The 27,785-nt window shown below is 40.2% G+C and overlaps 2 protein-coding genes across 3 annotated transcripts; one reads left to right on the top strand and one right to left on the bottom strand.

Annotated features, from left to right (window-relative positions):
- Positions 1 to 5,707: 5,707 nt before the first annotated feature.
- Positions 5,708 to 8,093, top strand: LOC115749651 (30S ribosomal protein S17-like). The gene is made up of 2 exons (XM_030686555.2): positions 5,708 to 6,048; positions 7,581 to 8,093. The coding sequence occupies exons 1-2, from the start codon at positions 5,776 to 5,778 to the stop codon at positions 7,590 to 7,592; spliced, it is 285 nt and encodes a 94-aa protein (XP_030542415.1). The 5' UTR covers positions 5,708 to 5,775; the 3' UTR covers positions 7,593 to 8,093.
- Positions 8,094 to 11,348: 3,255 nt separating this feature from the next.
- LOC115749637 (glucan endo-1,3-beta-glucosidase 6) lies at positions 11,349 to 17,857 on the bottom strand. Of its 2 annotated transcripts, none has more exons than XM_030686543.2 (3): positions 16,838 to 17,857; positions 12,026 to 13,165; positions 11,349 to 11,867 (listed from the first exon to the last, which is right to left on the bottom strand). In XM_030686543.2, exons 1-2 carry the CDS (start codon positions 17,170 to 17,172, stop codon positions 12,049 to 12,051), a joined length of 1,452 nt encoding a protein of 483 aa, XP_030542403.1. In that variant the 5' UTR covers positions 17,173 to 17,857; the 3' UTR covers positions 11,349 to 11,867; positions 12,026 to 12,048. The 2 variants fall into 2 exon arrangements, with proteins under 2 accessions (XP_030542403.1, XP_030542402.1); XM_030686542.2 differs by having other exon boundaries at positions 11,349 to 11,847.
- Between the last annotated feature and the right edge of the window lie 9,928 nt (positions 17,858 to 27,785).

Here is a 27,785-nt window from a genome sequence, read left to right as displayed (position 1 = left end):
TGAGCATTTTTTAAAAAAATTGGCCCTTCAATTATCTTTTTGAAAGTTTTGGCGCTAAACCGAGCACCGTACATAATTTATAGCACTTCTAGTGTACTTTACCCGCAAAACCTCTATTAAAGTTTAGCATATTGATCAATTTATTCTTTAAAACTCAATTGCTTTCAACGTCTGCACACGCACCGTGAGCTCGGAAGATGTAAACGAAAATCATCAAGCACACTTCTCGTTCACTTTCAAAAACTTTGCCCCAGTGTCTTCAAATAGTTCCAAATTTTCTCTACAGTCAAGCAAATAACGAAGACTAGGGAAAAGAATACTCCTTGGTTCGATGGGACAAGCTCCCCCTACGATAGATGTACAAAAAATTATTTACCGTCCGAGTGAGTATTCCCCTTACGAATTGCACTATTTTTGCTCTATCATTCCCTTCTCTTTGTCATCTGCAAAGAAGGAAATTAGAGTATCACTTCCATAATCAATTGAATCATGTTTAGGAACAAGATACAAGACTTTTTTTCATGTTTAGATGATCTCAACATCTTTTGCTCCATTGTATTCTATTTTGGGGTCTTCCGCTCTGCCTTAACTTCTCCTCTGTTTCCTATGCATAAGTAAAGGTAAGCGGTTTCAGATTTCGTATAAGTTCCATTTGGAACCCGAAACCTATTCATTGGAATATGTTCTTCATTTTTTTGGAACATAGAACTTACTCTGCATAACATGGAATCTAGAACCTATCCCATCACATGTTCCAAAATGGATTCAATGATTTACTCAGGTTCCACAACGATTGTAGTGAGTCATTTTCTTTAATGACCACCATTTACTTCTGCAATCCATCGACAACAACTCATCAGACACATGCATAAATATTAAACATTAACAAAGTAAAAGTATTAGTCATAAATATCACCGAAAATGGAAATTCAGACTAGTGATTCCATACTACATGCTCATCATTGAACGCTATAGGATAGCGCAAGATTGCACTAAGACATGTACCAAAAAAATCGCAAAAACTTGATTCAGATTACGGGTTCTAGGTTCCATGTTCCACATACCCGAAACCTGAAACATACCTGTGGGAACCGGTTCCTCAGCTTTTAAAACCCGAAACCTAACATACATATCATAAAACCTGAAATTCGTGTCCAATTTTCAAGTTTTACTATAAAACCATGCTCACCTCTACGCACAAGGTAATAAAGTTTCTTGTTCTCCGCTGCCGTCTTGTCTCACTTTGTTGCCCGTGTGAAAGGAGGGAATGGTGTCAAACACGAAACCAAGTAGTGGTAAGATTATGAACAAACACTTCCTTTTGCGAACCAATTAAATCATTCCAAAATCCGCTTTAGTCTTATGAGCATCATCATTTTCCTTCTTCCCGTGGATGGGCTCATTCATTTTTGCTTTTGAAGGAAGTTTAGCTCTAAGATAGCTTAGTCCATGCTTATCAAGTTCACAATCATTCATTTTCTTGTATTTGCAAATACGAATGAACAATTCGGTTTCTACGTGAAAAATGACTTTATTGGAACAAATACTCTCAGTTTCTGTATCATCAGCCTAATCCGGCTGTTCTTCCTTTACAATCCTTTTGTCCATCTGATATTTGGCCGACATTTCTCCACGATTTTCAGATGCTGATCATCGTCTTTGCGGCCAGGTGAAAACCCAAAATCTAAGGGCTCTACCATGATAGGATTCCGAAAATTATGACGAAAAAATGGTTCAAACACAAAAGCAACGTTTCGCGAGATTTTGTTTTTTTGTTAATAGAGATTTGCTTGCCTCTAGGGTGCTCGTTCCATCATTTTCATGCATATACTGCTTTTTTAACACGCATCAAGAACTTTGGGCTTCGATTCGTCTTTTGCCAAGGTTTTGTTATAAAAGGAATCATAACAGAAGGTTTGGTAACCAGACTAATTCATTTGATTGCCCACCTAGACGGAATGTACTATCGTGAGACGTTTATGGTTCTATGCAGCTCTGGAAAAGATACTGAAAAGGACTCGTTTGGAAAAATGGGTCTGCATATAACGAGGCCCAGTGTAATTGTCAGAATACTTATGACAATGAGACTTGCAAAACGGATTTATTTGGGCAGTTTAAGGTGGGCGCATGACAACACTTTTGGAAAAGAAACAGAAATCTGTTGGATTACGTAACTTTATTTTTCTACTTCTAGAGCATCTTTTTGCTCCAGAAGTAATTTTGAAACCACTTGAAGAAGTAAAAAACAAATTACTTCTTTCCAGAAGTAGAAAATAACTTCTAACCATAAGTTAATTCATGAAATTTATTTTTAACACTCTAATTCCTTTCCTTCCTATTTATGAACCTACGCCTTTAAGTAATGGGCGCACGAAACGGTATAGACATGCACATGAACCTGTGAGGTTCGACACCAAAATGATCGGAGTCAAGTGAGCTTATTACTACCTGGGAAGTAGCCTCGGCTTTCTCTTCCCCTTCCTATTCTTTATGTCCTAAATGTGACCTACGATTTTGAGTCAGGCGACGTGTTTGAAAAATGCGGAGTGCTAAGATGAGAAAACATGCGCAACAGATTATATTATGCGTATGCTATTTGCAATTGCGAACATAAACATTCATCCTTACATTTCCTGCAAAAAGAGATCAGCGCTTACATTCTTTCCCTTATAGATGAAGTTTATCACCTCAAATTCCATGCGCTAATCGAAGGATCACACGCAAGCATTTTCTTAAAAGAGAAAATCAGGCTCAAGTCCTCTACCGGTTATAACTAATCTCTATAATGGAGTTGCCAAACTGTCACGATCCTCTCGAAGTGAAGCTCGAGAGAATCTAACAGATTGCTAGGTGGGCGCAAATAACCCACTATGCTTTGCATGTGTCCACTCAAGCCCTCTCGACTGTAAATTGATTATCATTATTTATCAAATTAGAGTTGCCACTAACCTATTCAAGGTCGGTTAGGAGCCGAGTAAGGCGTGGAAGCCCACCTTACTTTTTTGAACTAGAGTTTTCGAGTTCATGGACTTGGTTGCACTAGTTTTCCATCAATCACTAGTTCCTTTTTCTCTTGTAATAAACAAAGTTTCACCCAATCTTTTCCCTTTTTTAACGTGTAGATCTGTATTATAATGTATAAGTACTCAAGCAATAAAATTAACTCATGAATAATAAAGACAAAGATAAAGGAAGATTGCAAAAGGAAAAATGCAACCGGAGTCGTATTGGGCAAAATCATACAAAGACTTGTTATGAAAACCCAGCATAGGATCTTTGTTCTATGATTAATAGCGCGTGTTTACAAAAACTTACGATGTGGCCATTTATACCCCCACCAACAGCGGTTATTTACAAACAGCTACGGATTTTGAATCCCCAAGTAACTTCGCATCAAAGTTACCAATATGTCTGAAATTGTGAAATTATAAATCTCTTAATTTTAGGTGTAATCATTTGGGAATCACGTGCTCAAATCGATCCACTGTCTTCATCTTTGACTAATGTGTTGGCAAGCCACTACTTAATGGCATTGCCTAAACACTTGGCCAAAGTTTGAAATTGTTCACTATTGATCGAGTTCCTTCTAATTGTCGACTGGTGAAGGCTTTCCTCAACAACTTCAACAATATCTTGTTGATTACGTTATTGCTGAGCTATCGATTCCCTTCAAGTTGTCTTGGCTGTTTTGTTCATTAATAATTTATTTGGATCAAACTTTGCTCTCATGGATCCGGCTTGCCACATGCCGATAATAGTCGAAAGTAGATAATTTTTTAGTAGCAATCGTGCTCTAAAAACCCAGGTTCAAAGGTAGTTTATACATAAATGATAGCTGAATTATAAAAGGGTCGCGCTTTTTCCACTCGTTTGGTTTAAACACTCCATTTCAAAAGTGTTTTTATCATATTACCCCTTTTATGGCTCACTACTTAGCATGTTTAATTAAAACTCTAGTAAAGTAAAGAAAGTGGTTCCCCTCTTTTTGTTTTGTTTCTTTTTTTAGTTTCTTTGTGGTCCCACTTTCCTTCTTCTACTCACTTCTCTCCGTGCTCTCTCTTGCAGGCTACCCTCTTCTTTCCACGCCTTTGATTTCTACAAACAACAATGTTGTTTGATATAGTATTGTCAATCAAGGGCTGTTTAAAGGTTTTCTCATTTTGGTGTGGTTGTAATGCTAAGGAAGAAGAGGGAGATGAATTTGTGTTTGGTGGGTGGAACCTAATCACTATGCAGGGGAACATCCGTTTGATTTTTTGACCCCGAAAAAGGAATGGGGAGTGTGATTGAGGAATGCAAGACTGTAGTTGCGCAGTATGGAAGACCATTTTTCAGATGTTTTTTAGCAAGGGAAGGGCCACATAAAATATGATTAAAGATTGGAAAACAAGGACGCAAACAAGGACGACAGAGAGAGTTCGCCGAGATCACGAATTATCGGTTAGAAAATAAATTATGGGCACACGCGCAAGAGACACTCAACACCAGAAAGCACCGACCCAGACACTTTTTATCACCATCTTCAATCCACAAAAGCCACCACCGGGTTATTTCTATTCCTTTTGGTTTATCGAGTTGTTCGTCTATTCAGATTTTCGCTCTCTCATTTTGTCTGTTTTGGTTTCATGGGTTAGTTTCAATCTAGCCATAAGCATGCCGAGTCAATACAATGAGCGGTTTAAAGTTGAGCCGCCACTATTACCGATTTGTAGTGTCGTGACCGCCTCACCTTTATTGTCACTAGATCATTTAGCCTGCTCATCACTGCAGGACAAGCCACATGTGATTTTTCTTGAAGAATAGGCTATGCTTTGCTTTGAATTAGTCTTGATTTAGTAAGTCACTAAAGTTGGACATCAAAAGCATGCTTAAGGAAAGTAGGACCCTAAAGAAAGGACGAAAAAAATCAAGGGACAGGCACTCTGAATATTGAAGCATGCTAAATGGCAGGTCACGCAATGGGTAATATGGTCAAAGTATTGTAAAAAGGAGTGTTTACACGAAGAGAGAAGTGGGAAAAGAGCATCCCTTATAAAATTTTGAATTCATTATGGCACAACATAATTATAGCTCAATTAGAAAGTTATTTAGGAAACATACTTGGCATAGAAAACCGTAGTTGACGAATTGGAAATCACCATAGCTATATAAAATGATACTAATTATAACATTCAAAGTTAGAAATTATGTCTTAAATTATGTCAAGGTAGTAAAATTTCTAAAGAGATGGTGCTAATATCCATAGACACAACACATTTTCTCTATTTGATCCCTCTTTTTTTTTTTATTTATCCATGGACTCATTCAATTTAATATCCACAACAGATTTAATTTAATATCCACCAAATTCTTCCAATTCCAATCATTTTTTTTTCCAAACCAATTTGAATATCTAAGTTTTCTTGCCTTTGAATAATTGTTATTTCTCACTGCTATGAAACCAATAGAAAAATCATAATCCCACATGCATTTTAACTCGGAATTTCAAAAAAAAGTAATAAGGAATTAACATTTTCAAGAACAATTTTTTTTATTTTTTAATACGCGGTCGTGAAAAATAGTAAAAAAAAAGAATTAATTTATTCACAGTTTTGAACTCTGGACTATATGCAACATAATTCCAAGCTATTTTCTGACTCAGTTTTCGCTTTTATTTACGGTTTTAGACAAGCGGACGCGAAATTACAATTTTGGACACGATCTGATTAAGGAGCGGTGGCGTGTTGGAGAGAGAGAGAGAGAGAGAGGGGCTTAGGGTTTATCGCAGAGAGAGAGATGAAGGGGGTGGTGGGGATGGTGGTGTCGAACAAGATGCAGAAGTCGGTGGTGGTGGCGGTGGACCGCCTCTTCCACCACAAGGTCTACAACCGCTTCGTCAAGCGCACCTCCAAGTTCATGGCTCACGACGAGCTCAGCCAGTGCAACATCGGCGACCGCGTCCGCCTCGACCCCTCCCGTCCCCTCAGCAAGCGCAAGCGCTGGGTCGTCGCCGAGATCCTCAAGCGTGCCCGCATCTACCAGCCTCCGTCGCCGAAGACGGCTGATCGGGTAGCTTTTCGTCTCTTCTCTTCCCCTGGCTCTCCCCAGCCCTCGGGTTGAAGTTTTGGCCATAGTTTGTGATCGACTCGTAGAACTTTGAGTAATCAATTATTGGGGAAATGCCGAGGATAGGAGTCTGGATTGGACTGAATATTAGATGCTCTCTCATTTTGCATTTGGAGGATGAAAGTGGAATTAAGCGTTGTGGTGATGAGAGAAGGTACAAGCTCTTAATTGCTTTACAATGTAAGAGAGAACTTATAAGGATTTGGATTAGTTGCGTGACTGGAACTTGCTTATCTCCGGTGTTGTTGGTTACGAAGGTATAAGCTCTTTTGATTCCAGAACCAGTTGCCGCACGTGGGTGTATTCATTATGGTATTGGCACAAACTTTTTAGTGATCAATCCAGTCCCGACTACATAGTAACCCAATCAAGGACAAGGAGGACCTCGCTTGATATCGAATCATCAGCTTTTCTTTGTCGGATGGGGTTTTTCCTTCTATGGCTAGCAATTTCCATGTTAGAAAGTTATAAGGGAAAGGTACGGACCCAATGACTCATTGATGGAGAAGTGTGAGAAATAATGCAACAGAGACTTTTAGGGAATTAATAAGGGTTATTTAGTATATGTTGTTGCTCGGGATGAGTCTGGGCTGTTTTTGCTGACATTGATAATTGCCTTCTGGTTTGCTTGTTAATAACATCTGAATAACATCACTGTCGTTTATTCAGTTTGTTGTACGAGAGGGAAGGAGGGAGGGAGGTAGGGACATCCTTTCGGTGGCTTGACATTATTGAGTGCTTACTGTCCAGTTACACAGTTTTCATGCAGATTTCTGTTTCTCTGTAAAACCTTTAGGTTTTTGAACTGCTTACTTGGCTTCAGATAGGTTTATGAAGTGGGCCGTGTAAAACTTCGCCTTTCTTCAGCAGGAGTGAGGTGCAATTAACAAGAATTTATTAGCAGTTGAATGAACATTGTCGGTGGAGCATATCTCTTGAGTCCTGAGGGAATCAGAAGTTTCAACTCGGGACTGCTTAGATCAAGACCAAGGCAAACCATAGACAGGAGTCTTGCCTAATCCAAAACGAAATTTCACTTTGGACCATTTTACACTTGAATTTGTATAGGCCTTGATCTTCATAGTAGCTGACATTTGTGGTCACCAAAGTCTGGATTCTTGGTTCAACATCAACTCAGTTAGAAGCCGAATAAAGAAGGATTAGATTCCAAATGAATATAGTTATAACAACCAAGTGTATGGTTTTGTAATTCCACACATGCGAGAGCTATGAGCCAAGATATACAGGCTCTATAAAACTCTTGGTTCTGAGCCTGAGGAATTTGTGGATCAAAAGAACTTGGGATGGGAATACTGATAATGTAGAATATTTAGTGAAAGTGAAAATGGATTACTGTTGAATTAATTGTGTTTCCTCCGCCTCCCTCATGCGGAAAAATTTGAATTTCTGCTTCAGTCATCTAAGACTAGCAGGCTGCTACCAGAAATGTTATGTTGCCTCTACTTTTCTTGCAGGAGAAAGCTTGAACATAGAGAAGCAAAAGCTGTGAGGCTGAATATAGTGGCTTTCTAAGATCAGTACTGGCTTCTGCCTGAGTGTCCGATAAGATGAGGATTGCTGCATCTGCATTGAGAATTGTCTGGACTAATTTTTTGGAGAGGAGGTATTGAAAACCAACTTCGAGGAAAAACTCATGTATTTGGTGATCTTTTCGGGTGAATTCATGGTTCATAGGTTGCACCCTTTCTTTGTAAACGGTCGAACATCGTTTCCCTCACAGAACATTGGAAGCTGTTCTTTGGCTAATGTTTTAGGATACAAATTCTTGCTTTGATCATATGTTAGAGATGCTACAGGGCAGTTATTCTGTAGAAGCTGCAAATGCCATAATTGCAGGCACTCATGGTCGTCACCAATAAATGAGACCATATGTTTGTCTGTGGCGTGGATATTTGGAAGCTGCACACAAGCTGCCACTTTAAGTCTGTAATGTTCATTGCTTAAAGTCGCGCAGCTTATTTGTTCTTCGTTTGTTGTGCTGCCCCTCACTTTTACACTGTTGATGTCAACGTTTCCAATTGCTCAGGCATACGCTATGAACCCAAGTGGGACTCTGATGCCAACCATTTAGATCAGTTCAGTCCACAATGGCTTTGATTTGGTGTTTCAGCAGTCGATTCAAGAGTTTGTGGCTTGAATTATTGGGGGACACCGGATCCAACCATTAATGCCACTTATATCACTTATTTTTCATTTAGTGGTCCTCGCTTGGCATTCCCTTTTAAGTCACTAAACTATCTATTTTCTTGTTGTGTTGGTTATTTTCTTCTTTCTCTGAAATCATTTACTTGAGGAGGGAGCCAAGTAAACTCATGATAAGAAGGAATGGCAGATTGGAAGGCTCCTATTGGAATGCCCCAATGAACACCCGTGAAATATTGAGGTTTTTACCTATCAGGATATAACAGGTGGTCGAGGTCGACCGTGGATCTTTCTATGGCCATATACTCTGCCTTCTGCTCATTGTTTGATCCTTGTTTCATAAGAAGTCAAAGGACATAGAAAGAATCAAAAGAAGGGCAAATCCATCTCCCTTCACTCTTCCAGTAGAGGCCTGCATAGTTCTCCAAATCTGTAATTTCTTTGTTTCCAATATGTGTTTTCAATGAGGGTCAATGCCATCACTCTTCCATTGAAAACCAATTGAAAGTTTCGAAAATTTTCGATTTAGCAATTTGAAAGTGCAACGGTCCCATGGAATGCAAGCCTAATGTTGAAGGACTATATTTGAGATTTACCCGATAAACTCGGCTTGTCATATGTGGAACAACGAAAGCCAAGTGGTAGCATTTCTTCCCATCTTCCCGATAGCTTGTAGAATCACCTTTTGCTCAGACATAGCCCAAGGCTAACGATTTACTAGTTCGCAAATCCATTTCCACGCCGGTAAAACCTGGAAGCCATTTATCGTTGTTCCTCTTTCAAATGGATGATTTGCACGAACCTTCTCGCTCGAAAAATTCACAGATGTCGTTCGCAGTTGATAAGAGACAATGTAGTCAAATTAAACGAGAACGGCATAGCAAAAGGTATGGAGCAAAATCACGAGCAGTCCAGTCCATGGCAATTTCCTCCTCCTCCTACAAGTCAAAGAATGGAAAAGCCCTAACCATTCTTTTCTAAGTTTACCAAGAGAAATTGGAGTAAAAATTTTCCTGCCTTGGCCTCTCCATTGATTCAAGTGGAGCAGAAATATTCGGATTGTCAATAAACTAACAGGACTCGTGCCGACAATGTAGGTCAAACGTACATCTTTTTCCCCTCATTGGGTAAAAGATGCCGATCGTAAGTGGCTTGTGTTCGACCAAAAAAAGACTAACAAAGTGGATAGTGGACAGACGGGGCCAACAGGCGTAATGACGGAGAATTGGAACTCTTAACTTGAAGCCCTGATGGAGTGTGAATTCGTTCGACCCTTTATCTTCATTGGAAGTTTTAAGGCATTCGTGAATCATGTCGAAGTATTCCAAGAAAAGTATCAAAAAAGTCCTAAACTTATTGAATTAGTGTCAATTCAATCACAAATCTTTTGATTGAACCAATTTATTCATAAACATTTTCATATTGATATCAATTGAGCCCAATCTAGCCAATTTAAACTGAAAATTGCTGACGTGAACGTTGATCGTCCTACGCAATACTTCTGGCGTTGACGTGAATATTTTTATCAAATTTTCAATATTTTTTGCACGGTCGGTGTGGGCGAGCGTCGATGAGGCTGACTGTCGCCTACACATGCCATGAAAGAAAAAGAACGAAAAAAATAAAAAAAAAAAACAAATTCAAAATGAAATTATAAGATAATGTTCACATCAATACTAGTCATACCACGTAAAACGGCCAATGTTCACGTCATCAATTTTCCAGCCTGAATTGATCGGATGGGCTCAATAGGTATCAATATGAAAAGGTTTAGGACTAGATTATTTTAATTGAAAATTTTAGGACTGAATTTGTACCAAAGCAATAAGTTAAGGACCTTTTTGTATACTTTTCCCTATTCCGATCGCGCATCTCAACAGCATATTGTCACACCCAGAGTTCGTGTCAAGAGATTAATTGCATGCCTTGGAATTTGCACATGGCTTTTTGTATTTCTCACAGGCCTTGCAGTGCACCGGCGTACCTTCAATCCAATAACCTATACCAAGAATCTGGCCGAAACAAAGAAAGACAAAAGCAGGAACCAGTGAAGGCAACATTGGAAAGGTTTAAGAACGAGGCATATCACAGAAAACTCCATAAATGAGGATCCTGAATGGTAGGGATGTCAATAGTACGATTCAGTTCTGTTTTTCAAGAAAACTGAACCGACCTGAACTATCAGGGTGTGAGCTTGAACGGCATTGTCCTATCTTACGTTATAGATTGTGATTGGCAGGGCACCGACAGCGAAATTTGAGGAAGAAGATGAAGAAGAAGAGGATGATGATGGCGATGATGAAGTCTGTTGTTGTGATGATAAACTGTGGAGTTGGCGTTGGTGATGAGAGTTGAATGAATAGAATAAGGGCATGTGTGTGGCCATATTTCTGCCCGTGAATTAGCATCATCGTTTGCCGATGTCCTAATGAAGGCTTTTTAAGTTCACATTACTCCTAGAAGATAAGGGAAGCTTAGGGCAATGATGGCAAAGGAAAGCAAGTTTCACTTCTTTCTAAGGCAAAAGTTTCTCCAATCCAAGACAGTATTTTCCCAAACCAGGAAAACTTTTATGGTGAACCGGAACCAAAGCCCGGTCAATCTTTTAAGTAGAATCAAGCTGTTTAGTACCCTTGCTCATAGAAGTGGTGGTGTCTATGTAACCTTGGCAAAATTGGATGATATCAGGTGTACACACACCGTGCACGTCTTGTCTATGCGGACCAAGACTGTCCTCGACATTACAATTGTGGCCAGTTACACTCGTTGGTCCTATGTACTCAACAAGAACTTTCAAACAAGACAACACTCCTTCATCAGAATGATCCATCAATGCCCTCTTTATCCATCTTTGAAATCCCCATCTTACTAATTTCCAATTCATTTCGAACCAGGTGCTCAATCCATGGGAGCACAACGTAAGAGCCAGCACCCAGTTTGTACAGAATGTGCACACACTGCAGCAGCACTGGAAAAGGCCAAGGATTTGCCGATCCAAGCAACTGAGGAAAAGGCGCATAAGAAAGGAAAACAACAACCAGCACACAAATGAGGGCGAGACGAGGCAAGATCATTGACGCTTACACAAGAAAAGGCATTTGGCTACTTTTAGCAAAATAAGTAGGCGGACCACTGGTGATCAAGACAATACTTTATCCTCAAATCACAAACAAATGTTCTTAGATTTGGCAAAGCTCAATCCGTGAACTCATCCGCCGTTTTGTCCCACGTCAATAATGCATCGCCTCCTGATAGGCAAACCTACCGTGAGCGGAAGAGCATAAGGCACAACTGAACAACCCAGAAACAAAACCCTGCTGCCCAAGAAATAGGATACGCAGATATTGTCTGTGCTTGTGTATACATTCACCTTGTATACACCAAAAGAAGAGTGAGGAAGACAATTCATCTTGTTCTATCAAGACAGCATATCTCTAAGTAACCATCGCATCATGCCTCATCCCGGTGATAAGCATTCTAACCATGATCTTGCCTCATCCACTGACCAATTTGCCAACCAAAACAGAGAATCGACCATTGATGCCATCCTTGTCTCTACACAATGGCTTTCACCTAACCCTGCTTGGTAAAAATTAGTGCTCACAAAGTTATGCAGAAACAGAGTCATATACCAATCAGACTCTGAAGTTAACTGGTGCCTATATTGCAAAATTTGAGGTACAACTACACCAATTTACCGCACAGCTCCTGCTATCCTAGGACCAGAGAAAAATAGTTTAGGGAAAATAATCGGTACCTTATGAACATAGAAATTAAGTGTCACAGAATAATCAGAAACAAAACAATCAGGCTGAGTGACGATCCGAATACATTTCCGAGATAGCCACGTAGCCTTCCAGCACTCCCATAATAGGGTTCGATCATGATGATGAATTTGCAACTCCCTACTGAAGGATTCGTCGTCGTGACCGTCGCCAAGCCTGAAAACTTGCAAGCGTCGTCAAGCTGATTATGTATCTGGTAGTAACTATTAAATGCATACGAGATGTTCCCTTCAGTATCTAGATTTCCACATGATGTCCCATAACCAAGGCCAGTGCAATCAGCACGGGAGCACGCGTAACTCACGCTTGGCGCCACTATATCAGCTGTGAGGTTGGCTGACATTTTCAGCACACACCACTTCTGCTCGAGATAGTGCACGCCTTGTGCAGGAATCAAGCCATTGGAATTGGTGGTGCCAAGATTGAACAAGTACTTCGGCCTCCCGTCATAGCTGAAAATCCCCCAGTGGCGCTCGAAATTTCCTGGCTCGATGCTCTTAGCATCCTCATCGATAAGACTGAACAAGTACACATCAATGGGTCCAGGTCTCATGGGGGTTCCTTTGCCACCCGATATGTGGGAAATGAAGCCTTGGTTGAAGCGCTGGGCATAGACCAGGTTCGCATTCCGGTCCCCATCAGTGGGCCACCCAATCTCTCCGACTATGACGGGCAAGTTCCCAAAGCCATTCTTCTGCAGGGCCCACACGAGTGTGTCGTAGTTAGCATCGAACATGTTATAGTACGTTGTGCTGCCATCGACTAATGGGGATGTGTTGCCATCAAAGAAGGCATAATCCACGGGGAAGTTGGCATCAGTGTAGAGACTAATGAAGGGGTAGATATTCACAGTGAAAGAACCCCCGTTATCACTCAGGAATTTGACAATCTGGATCATGTAGTTGCGGATGTCCGCACGAAAATCCCCACCAGATGGTAAGCTGCTCGAGCTCTCATAGACGTCGGCATTGAGGGGGACAGTGACCTTCACTTGGCTGCTCAGGCCAGCTTTTATGAGGGCAGATTGGACATTCCGGAGGGCAGGATAGGTTGTGGTGAGGAAACTTCCATTGTAGGTTTGCAGGAAAGGTTCGTTGCCAACAGCAACATACCTACATGTCATAAGATGGATCTCTTGGTTAAGCTCACCGCGACAAAAAAAAAAATACTCTTTTAAGAGGCGACCAATAAAATCACAGCCCATGGGATCCGGAGGGGAAAAGGGCGCAGCAAAGTCTTGACTCAAATATATACTAGACCTTACCGAGAATATCCTTACTCAGGAGCACAAGGAAAAAATTTAAGGACAACAAAAAAGCAAAAACAAACATAGCAAGGGTCAAATGGCGTGAGTTTTAACCTTTCTGGATCAGACGCGGGCCATCTTCACTCCATTGAAGACAAAAATCAACCCAAATCAGAAATAAGTATTAAACTCAAAAAGCGGGAACAATCACCATTTGGCTGAATGTCATTCAAGTCCTAATGACCGACTCACGACGAGATAACATCCAGGTGGTACATGAACTGACAAAATGCTAGTTAATTAAACAGCAAATGCAACAAAGAGAGCATTTGTGACTTTGCAGAGGTGAAATATAACATAACGAATTCAGAAAAGCAGAAGATGCTTGGAATCATCAGCTGATCAATTTCTGAAAAAGCTAACTATTTATGTCAGCAACAACCTCATGAAGCTGAACTGTATTTAAGGGTGCCGTGATACAAAGCTAGCTGTAAGCCCCTTATTCATGAAAGGACAACTTTTATCCATTTTGATCTGTCCATAAGCTGCTAGCATGAGTGATGCAGTGACTCTTATGCAGAAGAATGAAGTTAAAGAAAAGGTGAGGACACGAGCAATTGCCTAACCAATATAAGTCAGTCAAAGAAAAGTAAAAAAAGGGAAAAGAAAAAAAATGACAAAAAACCAAATGGCATTTAACAGCTGTAGCATTGATTTGCTGAAACAACTAAAAGATTTAGTTCACTGAATGTGGCCACGTCAAAAGCACAGGATCTGATCTTATTTCTCCTTTCAACGCCAGCTTCTTTTCCACTACCACCTCCCTATTGCTGCACCTTACGGTCTTTTATAGTTGCTACATGCATTGCTATCTCTCGCTGGAACCTTTCCAGAATTCAGATGATATGCCACCACAATATAGTTTATGCAAAAAATTTTGACGAACCCAAAAGAATTTAACATCCCTATTGAAAGTTTTTATCTTCATAATTGGCAGCAAAAGGAGAGGGTAAGTCAATTGAGCAGTTAGGAGCTCATGACACAGGCATAGCATCCTTCTAATGTTTGGAGAATGTATATCAATCTCTATTAGGCATTATTTGTTGTGCCATGTAAATCTCTTGGTAGCTTTTCCATATGACCACAGGAGGATACTCTCAAGTTGCATTTATTACTCAGATGGTCACCCACGTGAAGATCCTCTAAGGAGAACAAGAAGGATGACAAGCAGAGCAGACTGCGCTTTCTCTATTAATGTAGGAGGTGCAACTGACCCTATTTCAATGGCGAAGGCAGAAATCACAGAACCTCTTGCTATAAAGGACTCAGGTTCTGCCTTGGAACTTCAATGAGCAAAAGGAGCCAGAAAGGGTAGGCACTTTACCTTACATTGTTCTTGTATTATTACAATAAGCTAAAAAGTTTGAGGAACGCATTATATCGATCTAATATAGATATTCTTAATTGCTACTCAAGCAAAAAGTTCTCATCCACCCCACCTAACTACCACAATGCCAAGTATAATTGATTTCATTTCTTTCCTCCAAAATGATAACCCTCTAGCTTAGGTATTGGAAACATCAGGCTACGAAAGTGCAAAAAGAATCTTTTAATACATATGGATGACAATGGAACCCATTTTTATGCTTGAATCTAGGTGTGCTAAAATCCTCCAATGTAAAACACAGAATGATAGAAGGCATATAAAATGATTCTTGTACAAAATCAAAGCAACAACTTCAGGAGCTGCTCCAAACATGAACCAGTTAGCCTGTAAAAAGTATTGTATCCCCTAACTGTAATTTTCAAAGAACAAACATCCTATATGTGTGTGCTTTAGCCGCTATGTTTATCCCGTACGAACTACCACACTCTTAAAAGTCAAATTCGACTGAGCAAACAACTGAAATAAGGTGGAAATTATGTTTTAAATCCACTACAAGGGTGCACACAACTAAATTCTTGTTAATTTAAAACTAAAACTCATGGAGGAAAACTTAAGACCCTTTGTTGATCACAGCGTCTAAATCAAACATTAGTGATAGATTCCCTCAGTTCTTGTTCAAGCCCTACAATACAGATTCTTAAGCTTTAAAGGGGCAAATATTTTCACTAATATTCTAAGTGGGTTATTGGAAGGGAGTTTCAAAAGCTACTTCTGTTTTCAGAAAGTTACAGGAGCTTTAGTAGAAAGCTTCACAAGCCTTCAAAAGCAAATGCATATGAAAACTGAAGCAATCAAACGGTGATTTTGAAGTAGCAGAACAATAATGCTTCTGTAACTTTCACTAATCAGGCTTTTGCATCCAAAGCTTTTAGGGAACATCAATAAAAGAGTTTAAACACAAAAGTTTTCAAGGAGATACATTGTCTTTTTAGAAAGAAAAAAAAAACGAATTTACACGACTTCGCTTCTACTGAAAATAAAAAGTAAAGCGCCATATAGAATCGCTCTGAAAGTCAATAGATCACATTTATCATTTGCTAAATTCTTAATGAGCCGCATATATGTCACAGCTAAACATCAAAATTATAGCACAAAAAACTGCAAGTGAACTGTAAATCATATTTTAACCCAAAAAAAAAAAATTGTAAATCATATGACTAACTTCGAAATACAGATTACGTAGTATAAGAGCATGATGGAGACTATGTGTTTAACTTTATCAGCCTCGATTTGTAAGGTTCAAATACTACCATCTGCATTGTCTTCCAAGCCATCAACAATCAGTTCGTTCTCTGATTGTATACATCCCATCCACATTGATTGTCCTTCCGAGTAATTTTTTCAGGATTAGTACAAAAAGAATTCACGTCTGATATAAGACAATTGCTTGCCTTATAGAAATTTCCAACCCACATTTTGTGAAGTCCTGCAATCAGTTCACAACAAGCACAAGAGGATGCCCTAACCCTATTGTTTGATCTATTAGTTTCGCATCATCAGACAGAACGGTAACATTAATCCTACATACATCCAAATGATTAATTATCTTTTGAAGTAACTGGTTTCTTGTTCAGTTTCCAGTGAATCTCTTCCCTGGATTCATGACTAAACTGCAGCTGCTCATGCAATCTACCTTGCTCGAGACTTCACATTTTTTACCATCTTTTCTAGCTTAATCTTCCTTCATGTTCCAATCATCATCACATTAGGGGGTAATCATATCTACATTCTAAACACCCATTTAAAAAAATAAAAAATTCAAACCATTCCGTAATATTAGCTAAACCTTTCCCATATAAACCATAACCTGGATAAATGAGCACATGATTACTCATCCAGTACCAGTAGTTATTACTAGTGTAAAAAATTTCAACTCCTACACAGATATATGTGCGAAGTAAATATTGGGTCCGTCGCCACAGTCACTCTTGCAGAGCGAATAAATCTACATAGAATTCATATCATTCACACTTGCCATGAACTATAGACAGCTCGCACCTTCTATTTCAAGACGCATTCTACTTCCAATTCAACAAGTAATCGGGAAGATTTTAGACATGAAAAAGTGGTGCGGCGCAGAGGAGTTTATACCTTATGTTGGTATTAAAGCTGGAGATGTGAGTGGAGACATTCTTGGACACCCATCTCTCAGCAGCTTTCACACTGCTCGCCAAGGAAGCAAGCATGTCGTTGGGTATCCCCACCATGACCTCAATATTAGTCCTTCCCAGAGATCTCAACGCCCCATAGTCCGCGTCGAAAAGCTTCACCTTTTGGAAGCCATTGTCTCTCAGCATCCTCACCACCGTCGCTGGTGGGAGAGGGTGTGTGTCCTGAGTGCCCCAGTTTGCCCCTATCCCACTCACTGAGCACACCACTGAGAGCGACAACACCCAGGCCAACCCCAGAGACACCAACCAACCCATCACAAGCGATCGATGCCTCAAAATAGAAACTTGGGTCGGGGAAAAGAACTTGAAATGTAGCTTAAAAAGCTCAGAAGCCACTACCTTTATCTCGTGTATGAAGACCTAGAAGCAAAACAGAGACAAAGCAGAAATTCCAACCAGGATCTTGTCAGCCTAGTGAAGTGGGGAAGCTGAGCAACTCAGAAACTCTAAAGCAGAAGATAAACAGAGCAGAATCTCAGCTGATACTTGGTGAGAAAAACGAGAGTAGAAGTGGGTATCTGTTGCATTAGGTGAAATCAGCTCAAAACCCCCATCTGCACTGATTCTTTCAGAATATGAAAAAGTAAGTAGCTAAAAAGACGCAATAAGAGAGAATATATCCGTTCTGCAAGATGGGTATGACGGGTTTGAGCTTAAGCAAAGACAGGAAGTAAGAAGCTGAAACCTAAACCAGATTCGAAGCAGAAGCTGAAATGGAAAACCAGATGGGGAAAGGGGAAAACGAAAGCGGGCTCCGAAATGAAATTTGCTTTTCAAAGCAACCAAAAGATAATGGAAATGAAAAGAAATGAAGTTAAGGGTCCTGTTCTTGGGTGACAGCCGAGCTCAAGAATCTATCCAAACCCCAACGCAACCCATCATCCCCACTGAGAAAAGAAACACAAAAATGGCAGAGACTCGCTCACTGGCCAGTGGTCACAGTCACAGACGCTTTGAGACGCTTTGAGACGCTTTGAGAATGGAGAGAGAAACGAAAAAGGCAGAGAGAGAGAGAGATGGAGGAGATCCGAGCTACGATGACTCGCATTGCGAAGTTAATGCGATGTCCGGGCCATCGATTGAATATAAAAATGAGGAACAAAACAAGTAAGTTCAGGTGTCATATGCCCGAGTGTTTCGGTGGGCATCTTCAGCAGTGTCTGCACACACACACACACTGCGACTGGGCAGTGGGGGCGGTTCCCTTCACGGCGGCATAACGTGGTCGTCCCGTGCACCTTCTGGTTCAAGATCGACCGGGGGGTGTGACTGGGGTTTGCCGGTTAACCGGGGGAAGCCTGACGAAACACGATGGAGGTCCATCGAATGCCACCGGCACGTGCAGGTAGTGAGGGCACGAGCTTTTTCCTCGCGCTTTAATACTTTGTATAATTCGGTTTGAACGTTTCAGAAGCCATCGCCGCTGTGTGTTAATGGCTATCTCTCCGAGATAAAACTCCGTACAGGATGTTTTTATATGGGATATGTTTCACCACAAGTCCTAAAACTTGTCATTTTTATGCGACTGAGTCTTAAAACTTGCAAAAAACTCAATCGAGTCCTAAAACTTGTCCGATTGTTTAAATTGAGTCCTTCCCGCTAACATCGTTATCTTAGACCGACATGGCAAATAGAAATTGTTGATATGGTATTTTTTTAGTTGTTTCTCTCTCCTACATGTCAAATTTAATTGCTCAATATTAACCACGTCGCCCAAACGACGTCATATGAGGTACCTCTTTCTTTTTCTCTCCCCAAGCCAAAGCGATAGCACGTCCGAACCCTAAAGCCTCTCTCTCGAAGAACATTGAGGCGAGAAGGTCGAGTGAAGAAGAAGGCCACTATCCATTTGAAGGAGAAGACCGAGTGAGGAAGAAGACCACTAAGGCGAGGGTGCTCGCACGCGCGATTGAGGCCAAAGTTGAGCTCGAGAAGTCGGATTGAAGGTCTCTAGGGTTGCTCACGCGCGCGATTGAGGTCGAAGTCAAGCTCGAGAAGTCGGGTTGAAGGTCGCTAGGGTTGCTCGCACGCGATTGAGGTCGAAGCCGAGCTCGAGAAGTCAGATTCAAGGGCACTAGGCTTGCTCGCACGCGTGATTGAGGTTGAAATCGAGCTCGAGACGTCAGATTCAAGGTCGCTAGGGTTGCTCGCATGCGCGATTGAGGTCGAAATCGAGCTCGAAACGTCAGATTCAAGGTTGCTAGGGTGCTCGCAAGCGCGAATGAGGTTGAAGTCCAGCTCGGGATGTCAGATTCAAGGTGGATAGGGTGCTCGCACGCGCGAATGAGGTCGAAGTCGAGCTCGGGACGTCGGATTCAAGGTCGCTAGGGTCCTCGCACGCGCGAATGAGGTCGAAATCGAGCACGGGACGTCAGATTCAAGGTCGCTAGGGTGCTCACATGTGATTGGTAAGAAACAACCTTCGACAGATTCATGGGCATTGAATTTTGGAGTACTCTTTGGTTGATATTGAATTATAGGAGTGACATGTTACCCATAGAGTGCTTTTCCGATCAGTATAATGTTCTTATCTTAATATTGAGTATACCTCCAAGGAGAGAATCCCGTTATTGCTTTAATGGTAGATTTTTTTTTTTTATCAGTGGAAGCTCATGCTCATGGACGTTATTTCTTGCAGGCTAATCAATAGCTTAGTGATTAATGGAAGCTCATGCGCATGGGAGAAGACCCTGCTATGGATGTTTGGATGGTATATGTAAGTGTTCATCTTCTTGTTGAATTTTGGACAACTTCTAAAGCATAATGACCATGCTAATTCTAATTTTTTTCTTTGCGAGATTAGAGTTTGCGACATGTTCTTTGATAGGTCCTTAATTATTAGTTACGGGATTTATCGACCTCTATGAAGTGGGTTAGACAAGATCGGCGGTGGATCGCAAGGCCCGAGTGATTCATCGATTTAGTTTAAGGTGGTATGTTTACCTTCCATTTTCTTTTATGACTATAGTCATTAGTATTTTCTACTTAAAATGTGATGAATGAAAGTCTTTTTGTTTTTCGCCCTGTGTAGGTCGGATGGCCGACAACAACAAAGTTTACGTCATTGTTTTCTTTGGAGGTAAATTTCAAGTTGGACCACCATTGGAATATGTAGGCGAAAGGGTTGACACAGTTGAAGTAGACTTAAATAGTGGTTCATTGTCTAATATAACTGAAGTTGTTGAGGCTTTGACTAGGCGTAAAATAGAGAAATTGTTTTATAGAGTTCCTGGAAGTAGTACTCTTGAAAATGGGGTAACTCTTAGATATTTATGGGATAACTCCAGTGTGATAGATCTTTTATATCATTATCCGCATTATGAAAATGTGGAACTGTATGTTGAGCATGTCGATGATGAAGAGTCATCTACTGTTGTAGGGGAAGTTGAGATGGAAATTGGAGGTCTGTCTGATGTGAATGTGGAAAAAATTGATAGTATGGCTGGTAATTTGTTCGAAAATATGATTAGGGATGTTGATGAAAACTGCAATCGAGTTGATATTGGTAATATGAATAGGGATGATGGTGACGATGATTATACATGTCATTTGGAGGATGCAGAACATTCGACTAACAACGATGATGGTGAACTGGTTGATGCAAGGAGAAATTTAAAGAAATTTTCAGCTAGACACAAGCTGAAAACTATAACCAACATTATGGCAATTGGTACGTCCCAATTAGACGTTGATTGTCCTATAGAGTTAGGAGCAGATCCTCCGACTTTACATGTTTCTAGATACGAAACAGAGTACTATGATTCAAATGAAGAAGAAAGTCTTAATTCATGTTTCGATGATACTAGTGAAGAGGAGGAAGATGATGTCATTTCAAGGAGGAATGGTAGGTTTCCATCATATGATAAAAAAGGTGGTAATCCAGTATTTGTTGTTGGCATGACATTCGAGAATGCAGCTGAGTTTAAAAATGCAATTTTGAAATATTCAGTGGCCAAGCAAAGAGCAATTAAATACACGAAGAACACTCTTGGATTTGTAAGAGTCAAGTGTGCCCGGACCAATTGTAACTAGATGATTTATAGCGCTCTTGACAAAAACACTGGGTCATTCCATTTGAAAAAGTACAAGGATGAGCATATTTGTAGTATTATTTTTTAGAATAAGAGAGTGTTTAGTTCTTATTTAGCTAGACACTTCATGATTCTCATTTCAGTTATGCCTAAAATGAATACATCTCGATTGAAGAAGCTACTTAGGGAACAACTTGGGGTAAATGTCACTTTAAGTCAATGTAGGAGAACAAAGCTAAAAGTATTTAAGGAATTGCAAGGCAATTATACGAAGGAGTATGGACAGATGTATGACTACTTGGGAGAGCTCTACACCGCAAGCTGCACAAGCACATTTAAGATGGGCGTTGAAAGGCCACCGCGAGATTTCCTACCATTATTTGACAGGGCCTACTTTTGTTTTGATGCTTGCAAGAAAGGATTTTTAGCGGGGTGTCGAAAGATCATTAGATTAGATGGATGTTTCTTGAGAGGCTTGATCAAGGGTGAGTTATTGTGTGTTGTAGGGAGAGATGCAAACAACCAAATGTATCCGATGGCCTGGGCGGTTGTAAGAATTGAGAATAAGGACACATGGTATTGGTTTATCGACTTATTGAAGGAAGACCTCGATATGGGTGATGGAAATGGTTGGGCTTTATTAAGTGACCAACAAAAGGTATGTAATAGTATTATCATTCATCTGAATTTTTTTATGGCAGTATATGCAATGACTATTAGTATTAATGTTTTGCTCTCTTTTTTTGTATTTATCGGGGTCTCATCCCTTCGGTTGTTGAGCTTTTGCCAAATGCAGAACATAGGATGTGTGAAAGACACATATATTCTAATTGGGTTCAAAAATACAAAGGAAAACATTTGTTGAGACAATTTTGGAAATGTTCTAAGAGTACTAACGTGGTAGATTTTGACATGTATAGAAAGAAGCTTAAGGAAATGTCTTCACAAAGTCATGATGACCTATTCCGTATTGATCCAAAACATTGGTGTAAGGCTTTATTTGACACAAACATTAAATGTGATGTTGTTGATAATAATCTTAGTGAAGCTTTCAATGGAAGGTGTGTGGAAGCTAGGTGCAAGGCTATCGTGAGTATGCTAGAGGATATTAAAATCATGGTTATGACTAGAATGCATACTCAGAGAGATGCATGTGCTAGGTGGACTAGAAATTATGGTCCAAGGATTGTGCGTAAGTTACATTTGAATACAATTGCTAGTAGGTATTGCCATTTAGTGTGGAATGGAGATGAAGGATTCGAGATTGTGAAAGGAGGTGCCAAATATGTTGTTGACTCAAATTTGAAGACTTATTCTTGTAGAGCTTGGGAAGTTAGTGGAGTTCCATGTTGCCATGCTATTTGTGCAATACACTAAAGAAATATGATCTAGATGACTACCTAACTGAGTGCTTCACCAAGGATAAATACTTAAGTTCTTATCAATTCATGATGCCTCCTGTGAGAGAAGAGAAATTTTGAGAGAAAACCAACAAAGAAACTCCTTAGCCCCCACCAATGAAAAAAAATGCCCGGTAGGCCAAAGAGGAACCGAAGAAAGCAACCTATTGAGCTTGTAAGAGGTGACAGGATGACTAAAGAGGGTGAGCGAATGACTTGTTCTACTTGCAAAGTGGTTGGACATAAGCGTAAGGGATGTCCTCTAAAAAAGGTATTTTGTGAATTAATTGATTATGTAGATTCTATACTTGACGTCTTAATATGTTGTCAATTAATGATTGCTATGTATTTGACAGGCCAATACTCAAGCTTCTGCGCAAGCCAATTCTGCTCAAGCTCAAGCTTCTTCTCAAGCCAATTTTGCTCAAGGTTATGCTCAAGCCTTCACAACAACAAGCACTCAAGTTCTTGCCAATTCTGCTCAAGCTCAAGCTTCTGCTAAAGCATCCAGAGGGAGATGTGAAGGCTTAGCCACTGCTTCAGCAAGTGCTTCGTAGAATCCAAGTGCAACTGTACAAAATAATAGCGGCCAGTTCAATGTTTTTGCTCGGTCTAGTGCAGATATAAGAGGATGCAAGGCTAGTGCTAATGTAAGTGCATATAGTGGACAAGCCAATGCTTTTGCTGAAGCAAATTATGATCAACAATAAGGAATTTGTTTTGCTCAAGCTACTGCAATATCTCAGGATAGACCTAAAAAAATCCCGGTTAGCAGTACCTAAATTCTCATGCATTCGTATGTTCCGATTACGTTCTCATGCTTAATGATTTCTCTTTTTTTTTTTTTTTTTAGTTTAAAAGGTCGGCAATTGATATGGGAATGATGCAAGGAGAATCAACCGCAAGGACAATTGCCTTCAAACCGAAGAAGAGAATGATAGGTTATAGTGTTTATACAAATCCTAGCACAAACCTTCAAATCCTCAATTTGAGTAATGTTTTTACATTTTATAATAGTAATTGACCACCTTCTTGAGCTAACAACATATTCATTTTTATGTAGCCTCGCACAACCGGTACAAGAATATTGAAACTAGCAGACAAAGGAGAAGTTTCAGGAGCTTCAATGGCAAAGGCACATCCCGAATCAAGTGAACGTCCTCGGTCATTCGGAGCTAATCCGCGAAAATATATTGTTGTAAAGCCAAAAGCATCATCTCAACCCCATGCGAGTTTCAAAGCGACATCACATTTTATAATAGTAATTGACCACCTTCTTAAGTTAACAACATGTTTATTTTTATGTAGCCTGGCACAACCGGTGTGAGAATGTTAAAACTACTAGACGAAGGAGTAGTTTCGAGAGCATCGATGGCAAAGGCACATCCCGAATCAAGTGAACAACCTCGATCATTCGGAACTAATCCGCGAAAACATATTGTTGTGAAGCCAAAAGCATCATCCGAACCCCGGGCGAGTTCCGAAGCGACATCACAATCCCGGAAGAGTTCTAAGCCTCAGCCATTCGAAGTTCCTCGAAAGCAAGTTGCAGTAAAGCCAACGTCACTATCACAATCTCGGGCGAGCTACCAACCTCCAAAGCCTGCTTGGAAAAGTGTCACAGGAGGACCACCATATTCAAGGATGAATCAAGTGAATGAAGTGAATGCCAAATTGGTTGGACCACCGGAGATCGTAGACTTAGATTGGCATTTTGCTGCACAAACTTGTATTTTTTATATCAGTTATGAGCTGGGATTTTTTGTATTTTGCATGACCAATGACATAGACATAAGTCATGCTCTGTTGAGGTTGCTCGATGGATCCTTAGATGTTCACCGAATTAGTATTGAAGGAAAAAGAGATAGAGACCGACGTTTTTGTGGTCATTTTTGTGGACGTTTTGTGGAAAAAACAAAGTCGAGTTGTTTGACTTCCGGCCCGAATCTTAAAGGGTTCTTGACCCCCTGCTTGCATTTGTCTTGGACTTGATGTGTGGAAGATGCTTGAATTGAGTCGAGTTCTGGTATTTTGCTGATGGGTCTCCTCTGTTTCACTTGTTAGATGCTTGGAGAAGTGTTTTTTTTTTACCCCTCATCCGGTGCTTTTTCATTTCTAGCTTGGACTTAACTGTTTATGGTGCTTGCATTGACATGAGTTGCTTGGCTCTTTTTTTATTTACTCTTTCTTTTTTTGGGATATATCCAAGGAAGTGACACAGGAGAACGAATTTGATGCTATTACTATTTGAGGATGCATGATGCTTTATAGAATCGTTTCAAGGCTAATTGTTTCTTGACATTTCATAAAATTTTGCTAGCTACTCTACACGTGTATTCTCGCCATGTATGAAATAGCAAAGGAAGAGGTAATTGTTTTGTAATTGATTGTTACAAGCTTTCTTTTTTCTCTCTTTTTCATGTGGGAGTTTACATAAGTGACCAAACGGCAGGATCTAGCGTTTACCTCTATCGCTTTCCCTTTTCCTAAGATTATGAAAGTATGTATGCATAGGCGATAAACAGATGAATTACTACCAAGAAAACAAGTCGTTGAATTGCTTCAACACAAAACCTTGATCTCATTATCGAAAAACCATGTACCCTTGGGACCATTTTTTTTTCTAATGTCTTAACCGAGAGTTTTTAGCTTGATAACAAGGTGTTTACCTGTCCTTATGGAAAAGGACATGATCAAAATCCTCACTTGTAGTTCCTTAATGCACAGCTTTTACCGGACCATGCTGATTGGTAATTCTAGACTAGAAATTATTAAAGCCTCCAAAAACATTCTAAATGAGCTTATTCAAGAGAAGCAGTAAAGCACAAAACACCCGCTCGGAGGCAATAGGCAAAAAAACACATAACAAAAAAGTAACATTCATTGTAATTACCCACAATCAGTCTTACAAACTTAGAAACATTACACTATGGAAGACTTAGAAATTTCCCACTAACTTTCACATTACATACGATTGATATAATTATACCGCATATGCATAAAAAAAATGCCAATAGATATAGCATATTTTGTTGCTTCACTTGCACAATTTGTTTGTTCACTCGCGCAAGCTCCTCCTTTAAACATCTATTTTCCACCCTTACCATCTTCATTTCAACTCTCGGTGAAGTCACATCAACCTCGTCGCACTTTGATTGGCTTGATTCACATATTGCTTGATTTCTTTCAAGGAGATCAACTATCATGTCCCTCGTTCCATCCAGTATCTTCGGGTCAACCCACATGAAGAAATTGCAGCAACCTGGACTATCAAACTTAGCACATCCATGAAATCTTCTTCCAGCATTCTTTTTTGTTTTTGCAGTAAGAATTGGTGATCGAATATCGCAATAGCGGGTTAGCGCTAATTCGACTTCATTAGGAGTTGCAACACTTGATGTAGATGTTGGTTCCCTCATTCTTCTTGTCGTCATATTAAGAAAGCATGTACAGGCTATAAGCCAGCAAAATGAATAATCAAATCAAATGCAGAATATCATAGTGTCGAGATCATTACTACCGACTCGAAAACTAACATGAATCAATCAAATGTAGAGACCCCGACCAAGAACTCTACTTGCTTGGCACAAGACAGCAGAGGTTTTATAATCAAACCCAGAAAAATCAAACCCAGTAGAGTGCTCAGAGATCTTTGTGCGGGGAAATCGGTATAGTGTAATAAAACAGGTGTAAAATTAACGATGAGATAAAGCCCTAAAAGTTCTCTACATACTGAATGTAAAATTAAAATCAAACCTAGAAAAATTGGAGTTGCAAAATTAAGGGCTCAACCTCCCAAACACACCTCTATCATGTGGCTTTAAGGGTTTGGACAGAAGCCGACGATGGTCTTCCTCAATCGCACACGCGAGCACCCTAGTGACGTTGAGTTTGATGGCCCGAGCTCGATTCCGACGTTAATTGCATTGAATTCGACGCGAGCACCCTCGCCTTCGTGAGAGGATGAGGAATTTTTTAGGGTTCACACGGACGAACCGCCGCAAGGACTTGCGGGACACCACATCGGCTTGATTTGGGGCTTCAAAGTGCAAACGTATGGACGAGGGGAAGAGGGCAGACAATTGGAGACCCTTACCATCGCCATCGTCCACGCTCGATCCGCGGCTAAGATACTTTCGCGGGACGCCGGATCTTCAAAGGGGTGGATGACCTTTTGGCTCGGTGTTTTGAGAGAGAGACGATCAGATCTGAGGCCGTTTGGGGTTTGCACAGAAAAAAAAAAAAAAAACGCCACTCAATACGACGTGGTTTTGCTGACATGGGTAAGTGGGCAGAGTGAATTTGCCAAGTAGGAGAGAGACATGTGCCAAGTCAGCATTTTCTGTTACAAAATTTAACGGTGTTAAAGGAAAGGACTCAATTTAAACAGTCAAACAAGTTTTAGGACTCGATTGAATTTTTTACAAGTTTTAGGACTCAATCGCATAAAGATGACAAGTTTTAGGATTTGTGGTGAACATATCCTTTTTTATATTTATCCTATTTGAGTCGAAGGCCATGTTTGGTCGGGTCCTCGAGCGATCTCTTGCGCTCTGACTGTGATGTGCGGATCCACGAAAGACTTCTCGATCGATGACAATGGCCGCCGATTCTAAGAATCGTTGTGACGGTGGTCAGGTCACGTCGAGTGCTGAAGCGGCCATCGCTTCAGTTTATGGGGGGCTGCAATCCCCAGGACGAGACTACTTTCTTGGTAGGTTTTGTTTCACAAATCTATGGAGGATGGCATCAATCAAACACCATGACGATGGTTGTACTACATTCGTTTAACCATCTACCGAGGTCACGACTGTTGTGTCGGCTAGCACAAATTCATATTTCTTGCTGAGCTTGCTTTTCGTCCGTGATCCTTTCAATTTTTTAATCCAGCGTTGAACTACTGTCCGATGCATTGGTTCAAATTCGATCAATCCCCGTGTAGTAGCTTGTAGTTGTGAGCAAATGTTTTTTTTTTTTTTATGTCCTTTCAAAAATGTCTTTTTTTTTTTTACTTTACAAATGAACAAAACCACTTTTTCATTATGAGAAATAATTAAGTGACTATTACTATTATTCTTCTTTGAGAACAACGGTTTATTATGGGCCACAAAAAAAAAAAACAAGTAACAAATAATTATAAATCGTAGCGAGATCCATAACTTTAAGAATTTATTGTTCACAGCATGGTGTTATTTTGACAATGATCAAAAACTGTTATGCTACACTCGTGGGTCCCTGGAAATTTTCGGGATCGAGTTCTTTTTTTGTTAACCTTCTGTCGGTCCTAGCTTTGTACCATTCATCCAATGTTATTGGTCTCATGAGCGGTGATGTTCCTTTCCAAGGGAACTGGCAAAACCGTAGTTGCTCTAGAAGAAGATTTCGACATGTGCTTATGACCGTCGGTTTTAGTGATCGGCCATCGATTGTGCTATGA

This window comes from Rhodamnia argentea, chromosome 4, assembly GCF_020921035.1.
Source record: "Rhodamnia argentea isolate NSW1041297 chromosome 4, ASM2092103v1, whole genome shotgun sequence".
In the NCBI taxonomy this organism is placed as follows: domain Eukaryota; kingdom Viridiplantae; phylum Streptophyta; class Magnoliopsida; order Myrtales; family Myrtaceae; genus Rhodamnia; species Rhodamnia argentea.
Note: the sequence above shows the minus strand (reverse complement) of the source record. Positions and strands in the feature narration are given on the sequence as shown.